Here is an 18,733-nt window from a genome sequence, read left to right as displayed (position 1 = left end):
GAGAACGAACGTGCGAGAGAGAGAGAGAACGAACGTGCGAGAGAGAGAGAACGAACGTGCGAGAGAGAGAGAACGAACGTGCGAGAGAGAGAGAGAACGAACGTGCGAGAGAGAGAGAGAACGAACGTGCGAGAGAGAGAGAGAACGAACGTGCGAGAGAGAGAGAGAACGAACGTGCGAGAGAGAGAGAGAACGAACGTGCGAGAGAGAGAGAGAGAACGAACGTGGGAGAGAGAGAGAGAGAGAACGAACGTGCGAGAGAGAGAGAGAGAGAGAACGAACGTGCGAGAGAGAGAGAGAGAGAGAACGAACGTGCGAGAGAGAGAGAGAGAGAGAACGAACGTGCGAGAGAGAGAGAGAGAGAGAACGAACGTGCGAGAGAGAGAGAGAGAGAGAACGAACGTGCGAGAGAGAGAGAGAGAGAGAACGAACGTGCGAGAGAGAGAGAGAGAGAGAGAGAACGAACGTGCGAGAGAGAGAGAGAGAACGAACGTGCGAGAGAGAGAGAGAGAGAGAGAACGAACGTGCGAGAGAGAGAGAGAGAGAGAACGAACGTGCGAGAGAGAGAGAGAGAGAGAGAGAACGAACGTGCGAGAGAGAGAGAGAGAGAGAGAGAACGAACGTGCGAGAGAGAGAGAGAACGAACGTGCGAGAGAGAGAGAGAGAGAGAGAGAACGAACGTGCGAGAGAGAGAGAGAGAGAGAGAGAACGAACGTGCGAGAGAGAGAGAGAACGAACGTGCGAGAGAGAGAGAGAAAGAGAGAACGAATGTGCGAGAGTGAGAGAGAAAGAGAGAACGAACATGCGAGAGTGAGAGAGAGAGAAAGAGAGAACGAACGTGCGAGAGAGAGAAAGAGAGAACGAACGTGCGAGCGAGAGAGAGAACGAACGTGAGAGAGCGAGAGAGAGAGAGAATGAACGAACGTGCGAGAGAGAGAACGACCGTGCGAGAGAGAGAGAGAACGAAGCGAACGTGCGAGAGAGAGAGAGAGAGAGAGAGAACGAACGTGCGAGAGAGAGAGGGAACAAACGTGCGAGAGAGAGAGGGAACGAACATGCGAGAGAGGGAACGAACGTGCGAGAGAGAGGGAACGAACGTGCGAGAGAGAGAGAGAGAGCGAACGTGCGAGAGAGAGAGAGAGAGAGAGAGCGAACGTGAGAGAGGCAGAGAGAGAGAGCGAACGTGAGAGAGGCAGAGAGAGAACGAACGTGAGAGAGAGAACGAACGTGAGAGAGAGAGAGAGAGAGAACGAACGTGAGAGAGAGAGAGAACGAACGTGAGAGAGAGAGAGAACGAACGTGAGAGAGAGAGAGAACGAACGTGAGAGAGAGAGAACGAACGTGCGAGAGAGAGAGATAGAACGAACGTGCGAGAGAGAGAACGAACGTGCGAGAGAGAGAGAGAACGAACGTGCGAGAGAGAGAGAGAACGAACGTGCGAGAGAGAGAGAGAGAACGAACGTGCGAGAGAGAGAGAGAGAGAGAGAGAGAGAGAACGAACGTGCGAGAGAGAGAGAACGAACGTGAGCGAGAGAGAGAGAACGAACGTGAGAGAGAGAGAGAGAGAGAGAGAGAGAGAGAACGAACGTGCGAGAGAGAGAGAGAGAGAGAGAGAGAGAACGAACGTGCGAGAGAGAGAGAGAGAGCGAACGTGCGAGAGAGAGAGCGCGAACGTGCGAGAGAGAGAGAGAGAGCGAACGTGCGAGAGAGAGAGCGCGAACGTGCGAGAGAGAGAGAGCGCGAACGTGCGAGAGAGAGAGAGCGCGAACGTGCGAGAGAGAGAGAGAGAGCGAACGTGCGAGAGAGAGAGAGAGAGAACGAACGTGCGAGAGAGAGAGAGAGAGAACGAACGTGCGAGAGAGAGAGAGAGAACGAACGTGCGAGAGAGAGAGAGAGAACGAACGTGCGAGAGAGAGAGAGAGCGAACGTGCGAGAGAGAGAGAGAGAGAGAGCGAACGTGCGAGAGAGAGAGAGAGAGAGAGCGAACGTGCGAGAGAGAGAGCGAGAGAACGAACGTGAGAGAGAGAGAACGAACGTGCGAGAGAGAGAGAGAGAGAGAGAACGAACGTGCGAGAGAGAGGGGGAACGCGAACGTGAGAGAGAGAGAGAGAGAGAACGAACGTGCGAGAGAGAGAGGGAACGAACGTGCGAATGTGAGAGAGAGAGAGAGAGAACGAACGTGAGAGAGAGAACGAACGTGAGAGAGAGAACGAACGTGCGAGAGAGAGAGAGAACGAACGTGCGAGAGAGAGAGAGAGAACGAACGTGCGAGAGAGAGAGAGAGAGAGAGAGAGAGAACGAACGTGCGAGAGAGAGAGAGAGAGAGAGAACGAACATGCGAGAGCGAGAGAGAGAGCGAACGTGCGAGAGAGAGAGAGAACGAACGTGCGAGAGAGAGAGAGAACGAACGTGCGAGAGAGAGAGAGAACGAACGTGCGAGAGAGAGAGAGAGAGAACGAACGTGCGAGAGAGAGAGATAGAACGAACGTGCGAGAGAGAGAGAGAGAGAACGAACGTGCGAGAGAGAGAGAGAGAGAACGAACGTGCGAGAGAGAGAGAGAACGAACGTGCGAGAGAGAGAGGGAACGAACGTGCGAGAGAGAGAGAGAGAGAGAGAGAGCGAACGTGAGAGAGAGAGAGAGAGAGAACGAACGTGAGAGAGAGAGAACGAACGTGAGAGAGAGAGAGAGAGAACGAACGTGAGAGAGAGAGAGAACGAACGTGAGAGAGAGAGAGAACGAACGTGAGAGAGAGAGAGAACGAACGTGAGAGAGAGAGAGAACGAACGTGCGAGAGAGAGAGAGAGATAGAACGAACGTGCGAGAGAGAGAGCGATAGAACGAACGTGCGAGAGAGAGAGCGATAGAACGAACGTGCGAGAGAGAGAGCGATAGAACGAACGTGCGAGAGAGAGAGAGAACGAACGTGCGAGAGAGAGAGAGAGAGAACGAACGTGCGAGAGAGAGAGAGAGAGAGAGAGAGAACGAACGTGCGAGAGAGAGAGAGAGAGAGAGAGAGAGAGAGAACGAACGTGCGAGAGAGAGAGAGAGAACGAACGTGCGAGAGAGAGAGAGAGAGAACGAACGTGCGAGAGAGAGAGAGAGAGAACGAACGTGCGAGAGAGAGAGAGAGAGAACGAACGTGCGAGAGAGAGAGAGAGAGAGAGAACGAACGTGCGAGAGAGAGAGAGAGAACGAACGTGCGAGAGAGAGAGAGAGAGAGAGAGAACGAACGTGCGAGAGAGAGAGAGAGAGAGAGAGAGAACGAACGTGCGAGAGAGAGAGAGAACGAACGTGCGAGAGAGAGAGAGAGAGAGAGAACGAACGTGCGAGAGAGAGAGAGAGAGAGAACGAACGTGCGAGAGAGAGAGAGAGAGAGAACGAACGTGCGAGAGAGAGAGAGAGAACGAACGTGCGAGAGAGAGAGAGAGAGAGAACGAACGTGCGAGAGAGAGAGAGAGAACGAACGTGCGAGAGAGAGAGAGAGAACGAACGTGCGAGAGAGAGAGAGAGAGAGAGAACGAACGTGCGAGAGAGAGAGAGAGAGAGAGAACGAACGTGCGAGAGAGAGAGAGAGAGAGAGAACGAACGTGCGAGAGAGAGAGAGAGAGAGAACGAACGTGCGAGAGAGAGAGAGAGAACGAACGTGCGAGAGAGAGAGAGAGAACGAACGTGCGAGAGAGAGAGAGAGAACGAACGTGCGAGAGAGAGAGAGAGAACGAACGTGCGAGAGAGAGAGAGAGAACGAACGTGCGAGAGAGAGAGAGAACGAACGTGCGAGAGAGAGAGAGAGAGAGAGAGAACGAACGTGCGAGAGAGAGAGAGAGAACGAACGTGCGAGAGAGAGAGAGAGAGAACGAACGTGCGAGAGAGAGAGAGAACGAACATGCGAGAGAGAGAGAGAGAGAGAGAGAACGAACGTGCGAGAGAGAGAGAGAGAGAGAGAGAGAACGAACGTGCGAGAGAGAGAGAGAGAGAGAGAGAGAGAGAAAGAGAGAACGAACGTGCGAGAGAGAGAAAGAGAGAACGAACATGCGAGAGTGAGAGAGAGAACGAACGTGCGAGAGAGAGCGAGAGAGAGAACGAACGTGCGAGAGAGAGAACGAACGTGCGAGAGAGAGAACGAACGAATGTGAGAGAGAGAGAGAGAGAGAACGAACGTGAGAGAGAGAGAGAGAACGAATGTGCGAGAGTGAGAGAGAACGAATGTGCGAGAGTGAGAGAGAAAGAGAGAACGAACATGCGAGAGTGAGAGAGAGAGAAAGAGAGAACGAACGTGCGAGAGAAAGAGAGAACGAACATGCGAGAGAGAGAGAGAGAACGAACGTGCGAGAGAGAGAGAGAGAGAGAACGAACGTGCGAGAGTGAGAGAGAGAGAGAATGAACGTGCAAGAGAGAGAGAGAGAGAACGAACGTGCAAGCGAGCGAGAGAGAGAGAGAGAGAACGAACGTGCGAGAGAGAGAGAGAACGAACGTGAGAGAGCGAGAGAGAGAGAGAGAGAGAATGAACGAACGTGCGAGAGAGAGAGAGAGAGAACGAACGAGAGAGAGAGAGAACGAACGTGCAAGAGAGAGTGAATGGGGCAAGGGATCAATTGCAGTGACATGTATCACTGGAACCCCAGCCCCTGAGTACTTTCTCTTCCCCCCCCCCCCACCCAGTATGACATGTCAGTAAATTGGTCTTCCTTTTTTCAGATGTTGGCACTGGCGGTGTTGGACCGGATTGTAGCTATTGACCAGCACCAACAGTGGCTCTACTACCTCTCCAACAGCGGCTATCTGAAAGCACTGACCGACAGCCTGGCCCAGGACGACACCACCCTTCAGAGCATGCTCAGTCCCAATCCCCCGTTACTGAAAGCCTTGTACCTTTATGAATCTAAAATGGTAAGTGTGTGTGTGTGTACAGGGCTGCCCACTTTGGGGGTAGATGGGGTTTAAGAGGTGGTCATCCAACTTGAAAGCAACTGATCAAGAACTCTTGTGCTCAGGTTTGACTGTCATTTTCATTTCAGCTTTAGTCAGCATGGAAGTTTCATTGTTCTGGGCCTACACCTCCATTGACTAATTTGCCTTCCAGAAAGGGACTAAATTGCCCCGGCTATCACAAATGTGTGTGTGAACTGAGAGAAACGGATAACAGTACAACTGTAGGTTATAGATTCTTCATTACAAACTTGAGTGGTGTCTACAGAGAGCATTTGAGCTGTTCAGCACTCGGGTGAAGTACTGGCTAGTGGTGGAAACATAGAAACATAGAAAATAGGTGCAGGAGTAGGCCATTCGGCCCTTCTAGCCTGCACCGCCATTCAATGAGTTCATGGCTGAACATTCAACTTCAGTCCCCCATTCCTGCTTTCTTGCCATACCCCTTGATCCCCCAAGTAGTAAGGACCTCATCTAACTCCTTTTTGAATATATTTAGTGAATTGGCCTCAACAACTTTCTGTGGTAGAGAATTCCACAGGTTCACCACTCTCTGGGTGAAGAAGTTCCTCCGCATCTCGGTCCTAAATGGCTTACCCCTTATCCTTAGACTGTGACCTCTGGTTCTGGACTTCCCCAACATTGGGAACATTCTTCCTGCATCTAACCTGTCTAACCCCGTCAGAATTTTAAATGTTTCTATGAGGTCCCCTCTCATTCTTCTGAACTCCAGTGAATACAAGCCCAGTTGATCCAGTCTTTCTTGATAGGTCAGTCCAGCCATCCCGGGAATCAGTCTGGTTAAGCTTCGCTGCACTCCCTCAATAGCAAGAATGTCCTTCCTCAGGTTAGGAGACCAAAACTGTACACAATACTCCAGGTGTGGCCTCACCAATGCCCTGTACAACTGTAGCAACACCTCCCTGCCCATGTACTCAAATCCCCTTGCTATGAAGGCCAACATGCCATTTGCTTTCTTAACCGCCTGCTGCACCTGCATGCCAACCTTCAATGACTGATGTACCATGACACCCAGGTCTCTTTGCACCTCCCCTTTTCCTAATCTGTCACCATTCAGATAATAGTCTGTCTCTCTGTTTTTACCACCAAAGTGGATAACCTCACATTTATCCACATTATACTTCATCTGCCATGCATTTGCCCACTCACCTAACCTATCCAAGTCGCTCTGCAGCCTCACAGCATCCTCCTCGCAGCTCACACTGCCACCCAACTTAGTGTCATCCGCAAATTTGGAGATACTACATTTAATCCCCTCATCTAAATCATTAATGTACAGTGTAAACAGCTGGGGCCCCAGCACAGAACCTTGCGGTACCCCACTAGTCACTGCCTGCCATTCTGAAAAGTACCCATTTACTCCTACTCTTTGCTTCCTGTCTGACAACCAGTTCTCAATCCATGTCAGCACACTACCCCCAATCCCATGTGCTCTAACTTTGCACATCAATCTCTTGTGTGGGACCTTGTCGAACGCCTTCTGAAAGTCCAAATATACCACATCAACTGGTTCTCCCTTGTCCACTCTACTGGAAACATCCTCAAAAAATTCCAGAAGATTTGTCAAGCATGATTTCCCTTTCACAAATCCATGCTGACTTGGACCTATCATGTCACCTCTTTCCAAATGCACTGCTATGACATCCTTAATAATTGATTCCATCATTTTACCCACTACCGATGTCAGGCTGACCGGTCTATAATTCCCTGTTTTCTCTCTCCCTCCTTTTTTAAAAAGTGGGGTTACATTGGCTACCCTCCACTCCATAGGAACTGATCCAGAGTCAATGGAATGTTGGAAAATGACTGTCAACGCATCCACTATTTCCAAGGCCACCTCCTTAAGTACTCTGGGATGCAGTCCATCAGGCCCTGGGGATTTATCGGCCTTCAATCCCATCAATTTCCCCAACACAATTTCCCGACTAATAAGGATTTCCCTCAGTTCCTCCTCCTTACTAGACCCCCCGACCCCTTTTATAACCGGAAGGTTGTTCGTGTCCTCCTTCGTGAATACCGAACCAAAGTACTTGTTCAATTGGTCCGCCATTTCTTTGTTCCCCGTTATGACTTCCCCTGATTCTGACTGCAGAGGACCTACGTTTGTCTTTACTAACCTTTTTCTCTTTACATATCTATAGAAACTTTTGCAATCCGTCTTAATGTTCCCTGCAAGCTTCTTCTCATACTCCATTTTCCCTGCCCTAATCAAACCCTTTGTCCTCCTCTGCTGAGTTCTAAATTTCTCCCAGTCCCCAGGTTCGCTGCTATTTCTGGCCAATTTGTATGCCACTTCCTTGGCTTTAATACTATCCCTGATTTCCCTTGATAGCCACGGTTGAGCCACCTTCCCTTTTTTATTTTTATGCCAGACAGGAATGTACAATTGTTGTAGTTCATCCATGCGGTCTCTAAATGTCTGCCATTGCCCATCCACAGTCAACCCCTTAAGTATCATTCGCCAATCCATCCCAGCCAATTCACGCCTCATACCTTCAAAGTTAGCCTTCTTTAAGTTCTGGACCATGGTCTCTGAATTAACTGTTTCATTCTCCATCCCAATGCAGAATTCCACCATATTATGGTCACTCTTCCCCAAGGGGCCTCGCACAACGAGATTGCTAATTAATCCTCTCTCATTACATAACACCCAGTCTAAGATGGCCTCCCCCCTAGTTGGTTCCTCGACATATTGGTCTAAAAAACCATCCCTTATGCACTCCAGAAAATCCTCCTCCACCGTATTGCTTCCAGTTTGGTTAGCCCAATCTATGTGCATATTAAAGTCACCCATTATAACTGCTGCACCTTTATTGCACACACCCCTAATTTCATGTTTGATGCCCTCCCCAACATCACTACTACTGTTTGGAGGTCTGTACACAGCTCCCACTAACGTTTTTTGCCCTTTGGTGTTCTGCAGCTCTACCCATATAGATTCCACATCATCCAAGCTAATGTCCTTCCTAACTATTGCCTTAATCTCCTCCTTAACCAGCAATGCTACCCCACCTCCTTTTCCTTTTATTCTATCCTTCCTGAATGTTGAATACCCCTGGATGTTGAGTTCCCAGCCCTGATCATCCTGGAGCCACGTCTCCGTAATCCCAATCACATCATATTTGTTAACATCTATTTGCACAGTTAATTCATCCACCTTATTGCGGATACTCCTTGCATTAAGACACAAAGCCTTTAGGCTTGTTTTTTTAACACCCTCTGTCCTTTTAGAATTTTGCTGTACAATGGCCCTTTTTGTTCTTTGCCTTGGGTTTCTCTGCCCTCCACTTTTCCTCATCTCCTTTCTGTCTTTTGTTTTTGCCTCCTTTTTGTTTCCCTCTATCTCCCTGCATTGGTTCCCATCCCCCTGCCATATTAGTTTAACTCCTCCCCAACAGCACTAGCAAACACTCCCCCGAGGACATTGGTGCAGACCGTCCGGATTGTACTGGTCCCACCTCCCCCAGAACCGGTTCCAATGCCCCAGGAATTTGAATCCCTCCCTGCTGCACCATTGCTCAAGCCACGTATTCATCTGAGCTATCCTGCGATTCCTACTCTGACTAGCACGTGGCACTGGTAGCAATCCCGAGATTACTACTTTTGAGGTCCTACTTTTTAATTTAGCTCCTAGCTCCTTAAATTCATTTTGTAGGAACTCATCCCTTTTTTTACCTATGTCATTGGTACCAACGTGCACCACGACAACTGGCTGTTCTCCCTCCCTTTTTAGAATGTCCTGCACCCGCTCCGAGACATCCTTGACCCTTGCACCAGGGAGGCAACATACCATCCTGGAGTCTCGGTTGCGGCCGCAGAAACGCCTATCTATTCCCCTTACAATTGAATCCCCTATCACTATCGCTCGCCCACTCTTTTTCCTGCCCTCCTGTGCAACAGAGCCAGCCACGGTGCCATGAACTTGGCTGCTGCTGCCCGCTCCTGATGAGTCATCCCCCTCAACAGCACTCAAAGCAGTGTATCTGTTTTGCAATGGGATGACCACAGGGGACCCCTGCACTACCTTCCTTGCACTACTCTTCCTGCTGGTCTTCCATTCCCTCGCTGGCTGTGGACCCTTCTCCTGCAGTAAGACCAACTCGCTACACGTGATACTCACGTCATTCTCAGCATCGTGGATGCTCCAGAGTGAATCCACCTTCAGCTCCAACTCCGCAACGCAGACCGTCAGTAGCCGGAGGTGGACACACTTCCCGCACATGTAGTCGTCAGGGAAGGTGTAGGAGCCGTTCGAGTGTCAGTAAACTGTATCACACATCGAGCATATTGGCTTTCTTTCTACCTTGTGGCTTATTGGTGCCAATTGGCTGAATAAGAGACAGCAACTGGAGAACATAACGAGAGAATGTAAAATTTGTTTATTTCTTAACAAAGATTGTTGACCATATTTACGTTTTTCTTTAATATATTTACCAGGTGTTTCTTAACAAAAGACTTGCATTTATATAGTGTCTTTCACGACCACCGGACATCTCAAATCGCCTTACAGCCAATGAAGTACTTTTGGAGTGTAGTCACTGTTGTAATGTGGGAAGAGCGGCAGCCGAATTGCGCACAGCAAGCTCCCATAAGCAGCAATGCGATAATCTGTTTGTGATTCTGGGTGAGGGATGAATATTGGCCAGGACTCTCATGCTCTTCTTTGAGATAATGCCATGGGATCTTTTACCTAAGAGGGCAGAGGGGGCCTCAGTTTATCGTCTCATCCAAAAGACAGTGCAGCACTCCCTCAGCACTCCACTGGAGTGTCAGCCCAGATTTATGTGCTCATGTTCCAGGAGATGTTATTAGTCAATCATTTTATTGAAGACTGATAGTAAGATTCCAGCAGGCAGCTCGTAGTAACTTTCTGCCCCTGTGGATCACGTGTCCCGTCTGTCCCTCAGTTTACCTGCCCTTTCATGAAATTCTACTGGATGTTTCTGTATCTGTGCCGCACACAATTCCTGACTTCGAGTTGCCGGTCTGATATTCAGGACTTGGTTTCGGGGCTGGCAATAGGCATTCAGTTGGGTTTTTACGAGAATCCGAAAGCTTCATGGTCACTTTTACTCATGATGTCTTTTTATTTCTAGAATTTTTGAACTGCATTCAAATCCTCACACTACTATGCTGGGATTTGAACTCCTGATCTCTGGATTATTGGTCTAGTAATATAATTATTCGCCCTGCTGTGGTACTTAAGTGACCACAACAATATTGGTGGAAGAGGAAAAGTTGGGTCACTTTAACCTGTGTAATTCATATTGCCCATTTATTGCACTCTTGTTTAGAAACTGTCTTATGTAATAATTTATAGGGTGAGAAGGTTTATCTGTAACAAAATCTACAACTACATATATTTGGGTGTTTTAGTCCGAGTGTTGCACGCTGCAGAAGGGAAACACTGAATAAAGTTCCCTGTCCTTAGTTTTCAGTTAGGGCCTTTTCTCTGTTAGTTCCTACACACCCTATTAGTTTGATTTTTAACGCCACATGATCTTTTTCTTTGCAAATATTTGTTTTTGTTGACCATATTTACGTTTTTCTTTAATATATTTACCAGGCGTTCCTGACGAGAGTGGCTAAAATCCAGCAGGGGGCCGTGGAGCTTCTGACAGCGGGGGTCATTGTGCGCCTGTCCCAGTGCCAGGTCTATGATCACCGGCCTGAAACTGAGTCCCACAGGTAAGGAGTGCAGCAAGGGTCTGAGCAGCCCAGGGCATTTCTTCATGCAATTGTTTGTATCAGTGAGCAGCAGTGCATGAGTGGAGGGCTGGGGCTGGGGCTGGCTGGTTTGCCATGTCTAAAACTTGGCAAAGGGTCATGGGATGGTGAGGGATAAAAACTTAAGAATTAGGAGCAGCAGTAGGCTACTGAGCTCCTCGAGCCAGCTCCGCCATTCAATGAGATCATGGCTGATCATCTTCCTCAACACTTTCCTGCACTATCTCCATATCCCTTGATTCCCTTAATATCCAAAAATCTATCGATCTGTGTCTTATATACACTCGAAGACTGAGCCTCCAAGCCCTCTGGGGTAGAGAATTCCAGCGATTCACCACCTTCTGAGTGAAGAAATTTCTACTCATCTCAGTCCTAAATGGCCGGCCCCTTATTCTGAGACTGTGATCCCTGGTTCTAGACTCCCCAGCCCGGGGGAAACATCCTCCCTGCATCTACTCTGTCAAGCCCTGTAAGAATGTTGTATGTTTCAATGAGATCATCTCTCATGCTTCCAAACTCGAGAGAATATAGGCCTAGTCTGCTCAATCTCTCCTCATAGGACAATCCCCTCATCCCAGGAATCAGTCTGGTGAACCTTTGTTGCACTCCCTGTATTGCAAGTAGGAGACGAAAACTGTGCACAATACTCCAGGTGCGGTCTCACCAGGGCCCTACATAATTGCAGTAAGATGTCGTTGCTCTTATACTCAAATCCTCCTGTAATAAAGGCCAACATACCATTTGCTTTCTTAGTTACTTGCTGTACCTGCAAATTAACTTTCAGTGATTCGTGTTCAGGTCTCTGTGAACACCAACATTTCCCAATTTCTCACCATTTAAATAATCAGGGCTCGAGTCCTGGTGTTTAGTTCGTTGCAAGTGAAAATTCATTAAAATCTTTGTAATGTTCATTAATACTTCCCTGTAAAATGAAGTGAGAGGAATGATGGATCTATTATATTTGTCTCCACACAATGAACAGTACACACTCCTTCAGAAACCTACGAAGGCTGCTGATCAGATGTCTGAGTGGGTTAATGTACCACAGCGTGTGGCATTCGGCCATCCAGTCCAGCAGGTCCCTGGTTAATTCCTGGTCTGTGTTGAGTTGGCGGATCTCGGCCAGGATGGTAGAAGTTACGCAGCAATTGGCCCGAAGGTGCTGGGCGTTGGGGGAGACCAGTCTGTCGGACCAGGACCGGCTACATTCATCTCCTGGCTTCAGACCTTCCTCTCAGCCCCACTCCGGGGAATCTGCTACCGGCTGAATGTGCTTTCACCGGAGCTGCTGCAGGAAGCGTCGCTTTGGCGCTGTCAACAAAGGAGCCGCGCTCCGAGAGATCTTGAATCTGGAACATCTCCATATGGATCAGAGGTCGAGGCCACTTTAAAGCAGTCAAAGTCACAGTCATCTTCATTGTAAAGGATGTACGTTGAAGAAAAGACCTTTTCCAGGGGTTATGAGCCTACTTTAATACAATATCTTTATAGTATTTTCTTCTTCTTCTACAGTATGTTTTGTGCAAGAGACCCATCGGGATTCATCCCAGCCCCTGTGGAGAGGTATCGGCAGATCCTGCTCCCAGCTCTTCAGCTGTGCCAGGTGATCCTGACCTCTAGCACTGGCAAGCAGCAGCTGGCTGCAGGACAGGTAACTACACCACAAACACCCTTTCCATTCTGATCACCAACGCAGCTAGTGCAGGGGTGTGCTAAATGCTGACTAAAGCGCAAGGTTTAACGCTAGCATTAACGTAGCCGCTGCCGTTGTATGGAAATCCTTGATGGAGCAGTCTGTTGCAGTTTCCATTGCTGTCGGGTGCCTTGTACATGAACGCTGGAGGAGGATAGGACCTCCCTTTGAATTGTGATGCCTCCAGCGTATAATAGCTCACTGGGTAGTCTCGAGAATGAAACTCCATGCCCGCCGTGGTAGTGGTCCTGGAGCGAGGCTGGCATCTTCAAGGAGAACACAGCCTAAGACGTATTCTCCTTGAAGCATGGGAATAGTAAATCTCCATAAAGATCAAATGATCTCTTTTAAGAATGTTGTTTAAAAACTGCAGGGTTATTTTGGAGTTCAGTTCTCGCTGTACTCGGTCAGTAGTTGACTTGCACTCGCTTCTCCAAAACCGGAAATGTTTCCAACGGAGATTGTTTATAATGTTCAGGAGCATTTGGGACCAGTCCGCAAGCACATTCCTAACCCAGATAAAATGCTGTCTAGTGTGTGGTCCTGCAGTGGCTGAGCTAAGGCAAAACCTTTAACTGAAATGTATGTCAGCTGTGGCTCAGTGGGTAGCACACTCTCGCCTCTGAGTCAGAAGGTTGTGGGCCCAGGAGAGCAGAGGGCCCAGGGGCAGCAGGGGCCAGCCCACACTGCGATATGTGTACGCACTAGGTCCGTGCAGCAGAGCTGGTCTCCAGTCGTCTTGGGTAATCCTTGCCACTGGACCAAGACCGAGCTCGGTCAAGCCCGTGTGATGGCTGGTGTGCAACGGCCACCCCATGTTAAAATAATCCATGCGCAGGCATCCTTCACGATGTAGTTCGGGACCTGGAATATTAAGTCCTTCATTTAAACATCTGTGAACTCATCCCTTTTTGGCGTGGAAGCAGGTCGTCCTCGATACGAGGGACTGCCTATGATGATGATGTGGGTTCAAGTCCCACTCCAGGGACTTGAGCACAAAATCTCGGCTGACACTCCAGTACAGTGCTGAGGGAGTGCTGTGCTGTCAGATGTGCCGTCTTTCGGATGAGACGTTAAACCGAGGATGAGACGTCTACCCTCAAGATCACGTGGCACTATTTGAGGAAGAGCAAGGGAGATCTCCCCGGTGTCCTAACCAGTGTTTATCTGGTCATTATCACATTGCTGCTAGTGGGAGCTTGCTGTGCGTCACATTATAACAGTGACTACACTTCAAAATTACTGCATTGGCTGTAAAGTGCTTTGTGACGTCCTGAGGTTATGAAACGCTCTGTATAAATGCAAGTCTTTATTTCTTACTCCATCTGATTATAATGGTGGTTTTCTCTGCAGGTACTGCAGTTCCTAATTGCCCATGCAGACCCCATCCAGGCTATCCTACGCTGCCAAGAGTTAACTGCTGGGTCCCTGCAGGAGTTGGCACTTTTGACAGGCATCATAAGCAAAGCAGCCTTACCAGGTAAGAACTCACAATGCAGGAATCTTTCCTGTTTCAATTCTTTCACCTGTGGGAAGGGGTTGTGTGTCTGTTCATTTTTCCCTCCATGGGTGTGCTTTGGTTTTCAAAATGTGCAGACTCTCGTCACGTAACGTGGGTAAAGGCATCGCTCAACATGGTATTAAGCCACAGGGACCAGAAGGCTTCAGTTCCAATTCTAGTCTGTGCTGAGTTAGTTAATCTCCTCACAGACAGCTATTGCCATTCTACAATTGGGCTCAGCAGCCCTGGATCGAGAGCCCAATTTCCTGATCCCAATCCTGTCACCCGACAGCCACATGCACGCTTTGCTGTTGGGATCACTGGATAGTGAGCTGGAACCTTACAGGACTCTTGACCCCTCTCCAGCTCCGAGTTACTGAGGCCTATTGTAGCTCTCCTCCTGCCCATTTGCTGGTGCAGGGAGTAAGAAGTTACAAATAAAAACAGAATGCTGGAAAGCAATCAGTAGGAAGTTAGTTAGCCTTGGCTCCCTTGGGAGAGGAGCAAAATTATTTTGGTTCCTGTTCCCTATAGTTTTCCAGTGGACATTGGGTGAGGACTTGATCAACCTTGGCTGCAATGATTCTTTTCATGGAGTTGTCTCATTGACTAGGTTCACACTAACCTACTGAGAGATTGATACAGATAGTATTTGTGTTTGCACAGTGCGAAGTGCACTTCACCAGTCTGTTGGTGAACCTGCCTGCGTCAGTCCAGAGAGCCAAAGCACCTATTGGCACCACATGTGTGATGTACTGGTCATAACAGGCCACAACCATGCAGCCTGTCCGCACAGATACACTTGTTCAACAGGGGCCATTACACCACTGTTGGCATTGATTTGCAAGAGTATCTGAAGCTGGCGAGAGGAGTCCCAGCCCCCCAATAACAGCTCCACCCCTCCAGGTTCGAGTGAGCCAGGCTGGCTGGTCAATCATCAATAGTGCCCTTCAGTACTGCAGACCTGTCTGGTTCAGGGATCGAATTACTGATTCCACCTCTGGGTTTCCTAGGTTCTCAGCTTCCATCGTGGGGATTGTGATCTTGGAGTCATAGGAACAAGAGATGACCATTCAGCCCCTCGAGCCTGTTTTGCCATTCAATTCGATCATAGCTGATCTGTATCTTAATTCCTTGGTTGTATAACATGGAAACATAGAAAATAGGTGCAGAAGTAGGCCATTCGGCCCTTCTAGCCTGCACCACCATTCAATGAGTTCATGGCTGAACATGCAACTTCAGTACCCCATTCCTGCTTTCTCTCCATACCCCTTGATCCCCCTAGTAGTAAGGACTTCATCTAACTCCTTTTTGAATATATTTAGTGAATTGGCCTCAACAACTTTCTGTGGTAGAGAATTCCACAGGTTCACCACTCTCTGGGTGAAGAAGTTTCTCCTCATCTCGGTCCTAAATGGCTTACCCCTTATCCTTAGACTGTGACCCCTGGTTCTGGACTTCCCCAACATTGGGAACATTCTTCCTGCATCTAACCTGTCTAAACCCATCAGAATTTTAAACGTTTCTATGAGGTCCCTTCTCATTCTTCTGAACTCCAGTGAATACAAGCCCAGTTGATCCAGTCTTTCTTGATAGGTCAGTCCCGCCATCCCGGGAATCAGTCTGGTGAACCTTCGCTGCACTCCCTCAATAGCAAGAATGTCCTTCCTCAGGTTTGGAGACCAAAACTGTACACAATACTCCAGGTGTGGCCTCACCAAGGCCCTGTACAACTGTAGCAACACCTCCCTGCCCCTGTACTCAAATCCCCTCGCTATGAAGGCCAACATGCCATTTGCTTTCTTAACCGCCTGCTGTACCTGCATGCCAACCTTCAACGATTGATGTACCATGACACCCAGGTCTCGTTGTACCTCCCCTTTTCCTAATCTGTTACCATTCAGATAATAGTCTGTCTCTCTGTTTTTACCACCAAAGTGGATAACCTCACATTTATCCACATTATACTTCATCTGTCATGCATTTGCCCACTCAGCTAACCTATCCAAGTCGCTCTGCAGCCTCATAGCATCCTCCTCGCAGCTCACACTGTCACCCAACTTAGTGTCATCCGCAAATTTGGAGATACTACATTTAATCCCCTCGTCTAAATCATTAATGTACAGTGTAAACAGCTGGGGCCCCAGCACAGAACCTTGCGGTACCCCACTAGTCACTGCCTGCCATTCTGAAAAGTACCCATTTACTCCTACTCTTTGCTTCCTGTCTGACAACCAATTCTCAATCCATGTCAGCACACTACCCCCAATCCCATGTGCTTTAACTTTGCACATTAATTTCTTGTGTGGGACCTTGTCGAAAGCCTTCTGAAAGTCCAAATATACCACATCAACTGGTTCTCCCTTGTCCACTCTACTGGAAACATCCTCAAAAAATTCCAAAAGATTTGTCAAGCATGATTTCCCTTTCACAAATCCATGCTGACTTGGACCTATCATGTCACCTCTTTCCAAATGCGCTGCTATGACATCCTTAATAATTGATTCCATCATTTTACCCACTACCGATGTCAGGCTGACCAGTCTATAATTCCCTGTTTGCTCTCTCCCTCCTTTTTTTAAAAAGTGGGGTTACATTGGCTACCCTCCACTCCATAGGAACTGATCCAGAGTCAATGGAATGTTGGAAAATGACTGTCAATGCATCCGCTATTTCCAAGGCCACCTCCTTAAGTACTCTGGGATGAAGTCCATCAGGCCCTGGGGATTTATCGGCCTTCAATCCCATCAACTTCCCCAACACAATTTCCCGACTAATAAGGATTTCCCTCAGTTTCTCCTCCTTACTAGACCCTCTGACCCCTTTTATATCCGGAAGGTTGTTTGTGTCCTCCTTCGTGAATACCGAACCAAAGTACTTGTTCAATTGGTCTGCCATTTCTTTGTTCCACGTTATAACTTCCCCTGATTCTGACTGCAGGGGTCCTACGTTTGTCTTTACTAACCTTTTTCTCTTTACATATCTATAGATACTTTTGCAATCCGTCTTAATGTTCCCTGCAAGCTTCTTCTCGTACTCCATTTTCCCTGCCCTAATCAAACCCTTTGTCCTCCTCTGCTGAGTTCTAAATTTCTCCCAGTTACCGGGTTCGCTGCTATTTCTGGCCAATTTGTATGCCACTTCCTTGGCTTTAATACTATCCCTGATTTCCCTTGATAGCCACGGTTGAGCCACCTTCCCTTTTTTATTTTTACGCCAGACAGGAATGTACAATTGTTGTAGTTTATCCATGCGGTCTCTAAATGTCTGCCATTGCCCATCCACAGTCAACTCCTTCAGTATCATTCGCCAATCTATCCTAGCCAATTCACGCCTCATACCTTCAAAGTTATCCTTCTTTAAGTTCTGGACCATGGTCTCTGAATTAACTGTTTCATTCTCCATCCTAATGCAGAATTCCACCATATTATGGTCACTCTTCCCCAAGGGGCCTCGCACAACGAGATTGCTAATTAATCCTCTCTCATTACACAACACCCAGTCTAAGATGGCCTCCCCCCTAGTTAGTTCCTCGACATATTGGTCTAGAAAACCATCCCTTATGCACTCCAGGAAATCCTCCTCCACCGTATTGCTTCCAGTTTGGTTAGCCCAATCTATGTGCATATTAAAGTCACCCATGATAACTGCTGCACCTTTATTGCATGCACCCCTAATTTCCTGTTTGATGCCCTCCCGAACATCACTACTCCTGTTTGGAAGTCTGTACACAACTCCCACTAACGTTTTTTGCCCTTTGGTGTTCTGCAGCTCTACCCATATAGATTCCACATCATCCAAGTTAATGTCCTTTGTTAGCGTTAGTGTTTTCTTAGAAGAATCACTCAACACTCAGGGTCGGTTCCAATGCTGAAGCAGCTTTTATTACGCTCAGCGGGAAGGAAAAACTCAGGACCGTATCCAGGTTTCTCTTCACAGAACAAAGGATTACATGCACCTTTATATGTTTCACAACAGTTACAAAACATTTTACTACAGCTACACAGCCCATCACGGCTGGACACAAGCCAATCACAATGATTATAGATTACATATAGGTTATTTTAACCCAATAGAATTCCCCTTATGTCTCAGGAACCATGTGTTCGTCTTTTGTCAGCTTGGGCTGATTGATGGCTTTATAGGTTCTCTCCCTAGTTCTTTCATCTGGGAGAAATAATTGGTATATAGCCTTGTTTACAGCAAATGGTTTCCCTCTTATCTTTCTTCCTGAAATAATTGGTTTCATGGCCTTGTTCACAGGAGATGGTTTCCTTCTTATCTCTGTCTTCCCAGGCATTCCTACAGTGGGCCTCACAGGGTTATTGCTCGGTCAGTGAACGTTCAACAGTTCACAGTTTGACTACCTGATTTCCCATAATGCCTGGGCAGCCATTTTATGTGTGTGTCCATTTAAGCTTATGTGAGTTCTAAATATCCAGCAGGTGCCTAATGCCTAAGTCTATATATATCTTTCGACTCTCTACAACACCTTCCTAACTATTGCATTAATCTCCTCTTTAACCAGCAATGCTACCCCACCTCCTTTTCCTTTTATTCTATCCTTCCTGAATGTTGAATACCCCTGGATGTTGAGTTCCCAGTCTTGATCATCCTGGAGCCACGTCTCTGTAATCCCAATCATATCATATTTGCTAACATCTATTTGCACAGTTAATTCATCCACCTTATTACGGATACTCCTTGCATTAAGACACAAAGCCTTCAGGCTTGTTTTTTTTAATACCCTTTGTCCTTTTAGAATTTTGCTGTACAGTGGCCCTTTTTGTTCTTTGCCTTGGGTTTCTCTGCCCTCCACTTTTCCTCATCTCCTTTCTGTCTTTTGCTTTTGTCTCCTTTTTG

At 47.9% G+C, this 18,733-nt stretch overlaps 1 protein-coding gene across 2 annotated transcripts in view; it reads left to right on the top strand.

Annotated features, from left to right (window-relative positions):
- The window catches only part of nup205 (nucleoporin 205), a 168,661-nt gene that overhangs the window by 125,157 nt on the left and 24,771 nt on the right, over nt 1–18,733 (top strand). For both annotated transcript variants that reach the window (XM_070900700.1, XM_070900701.1), the window contains exons 32-35: nt 4,698–4,889; nt 10,516–10,637; nt 12,189–12,327; nt 13,723–13,849. In XM_070900700.1, the coding sequence (XP_070756801.1) occupies nt 4,698–4,889; nt 10,516–10,637; nt 12,189–12,327; nt 13,723–13,849 (580 nt within the window). The remainder of the gene's footprint in view (nt 1–4,697; nt 4,890–10,515; nt 10,638–12,188; nt 12,328–13,722; nt 13,850–18,733) is intronic.

Source organism: Pristiophorus japonicus, chromosome 15 (assembly GCF_044704955.1).
Source record: "Pristiophorus japonicus isolate sPriJap1 chromosome 15, sPriJap1.hap1, whole genome shotgun sequence".
NCBI classification, from domain to species: Eukaryota; Metazoa; Chordata; class Chondrichthyes; family Pristiophoridae; genus Pristiophorus; species Pristiophorus japonicus.
Note: the sequence above shows the minus strand (reverse complement) of the source record. Positions and strands in the feature narration are given on the sequence as shown.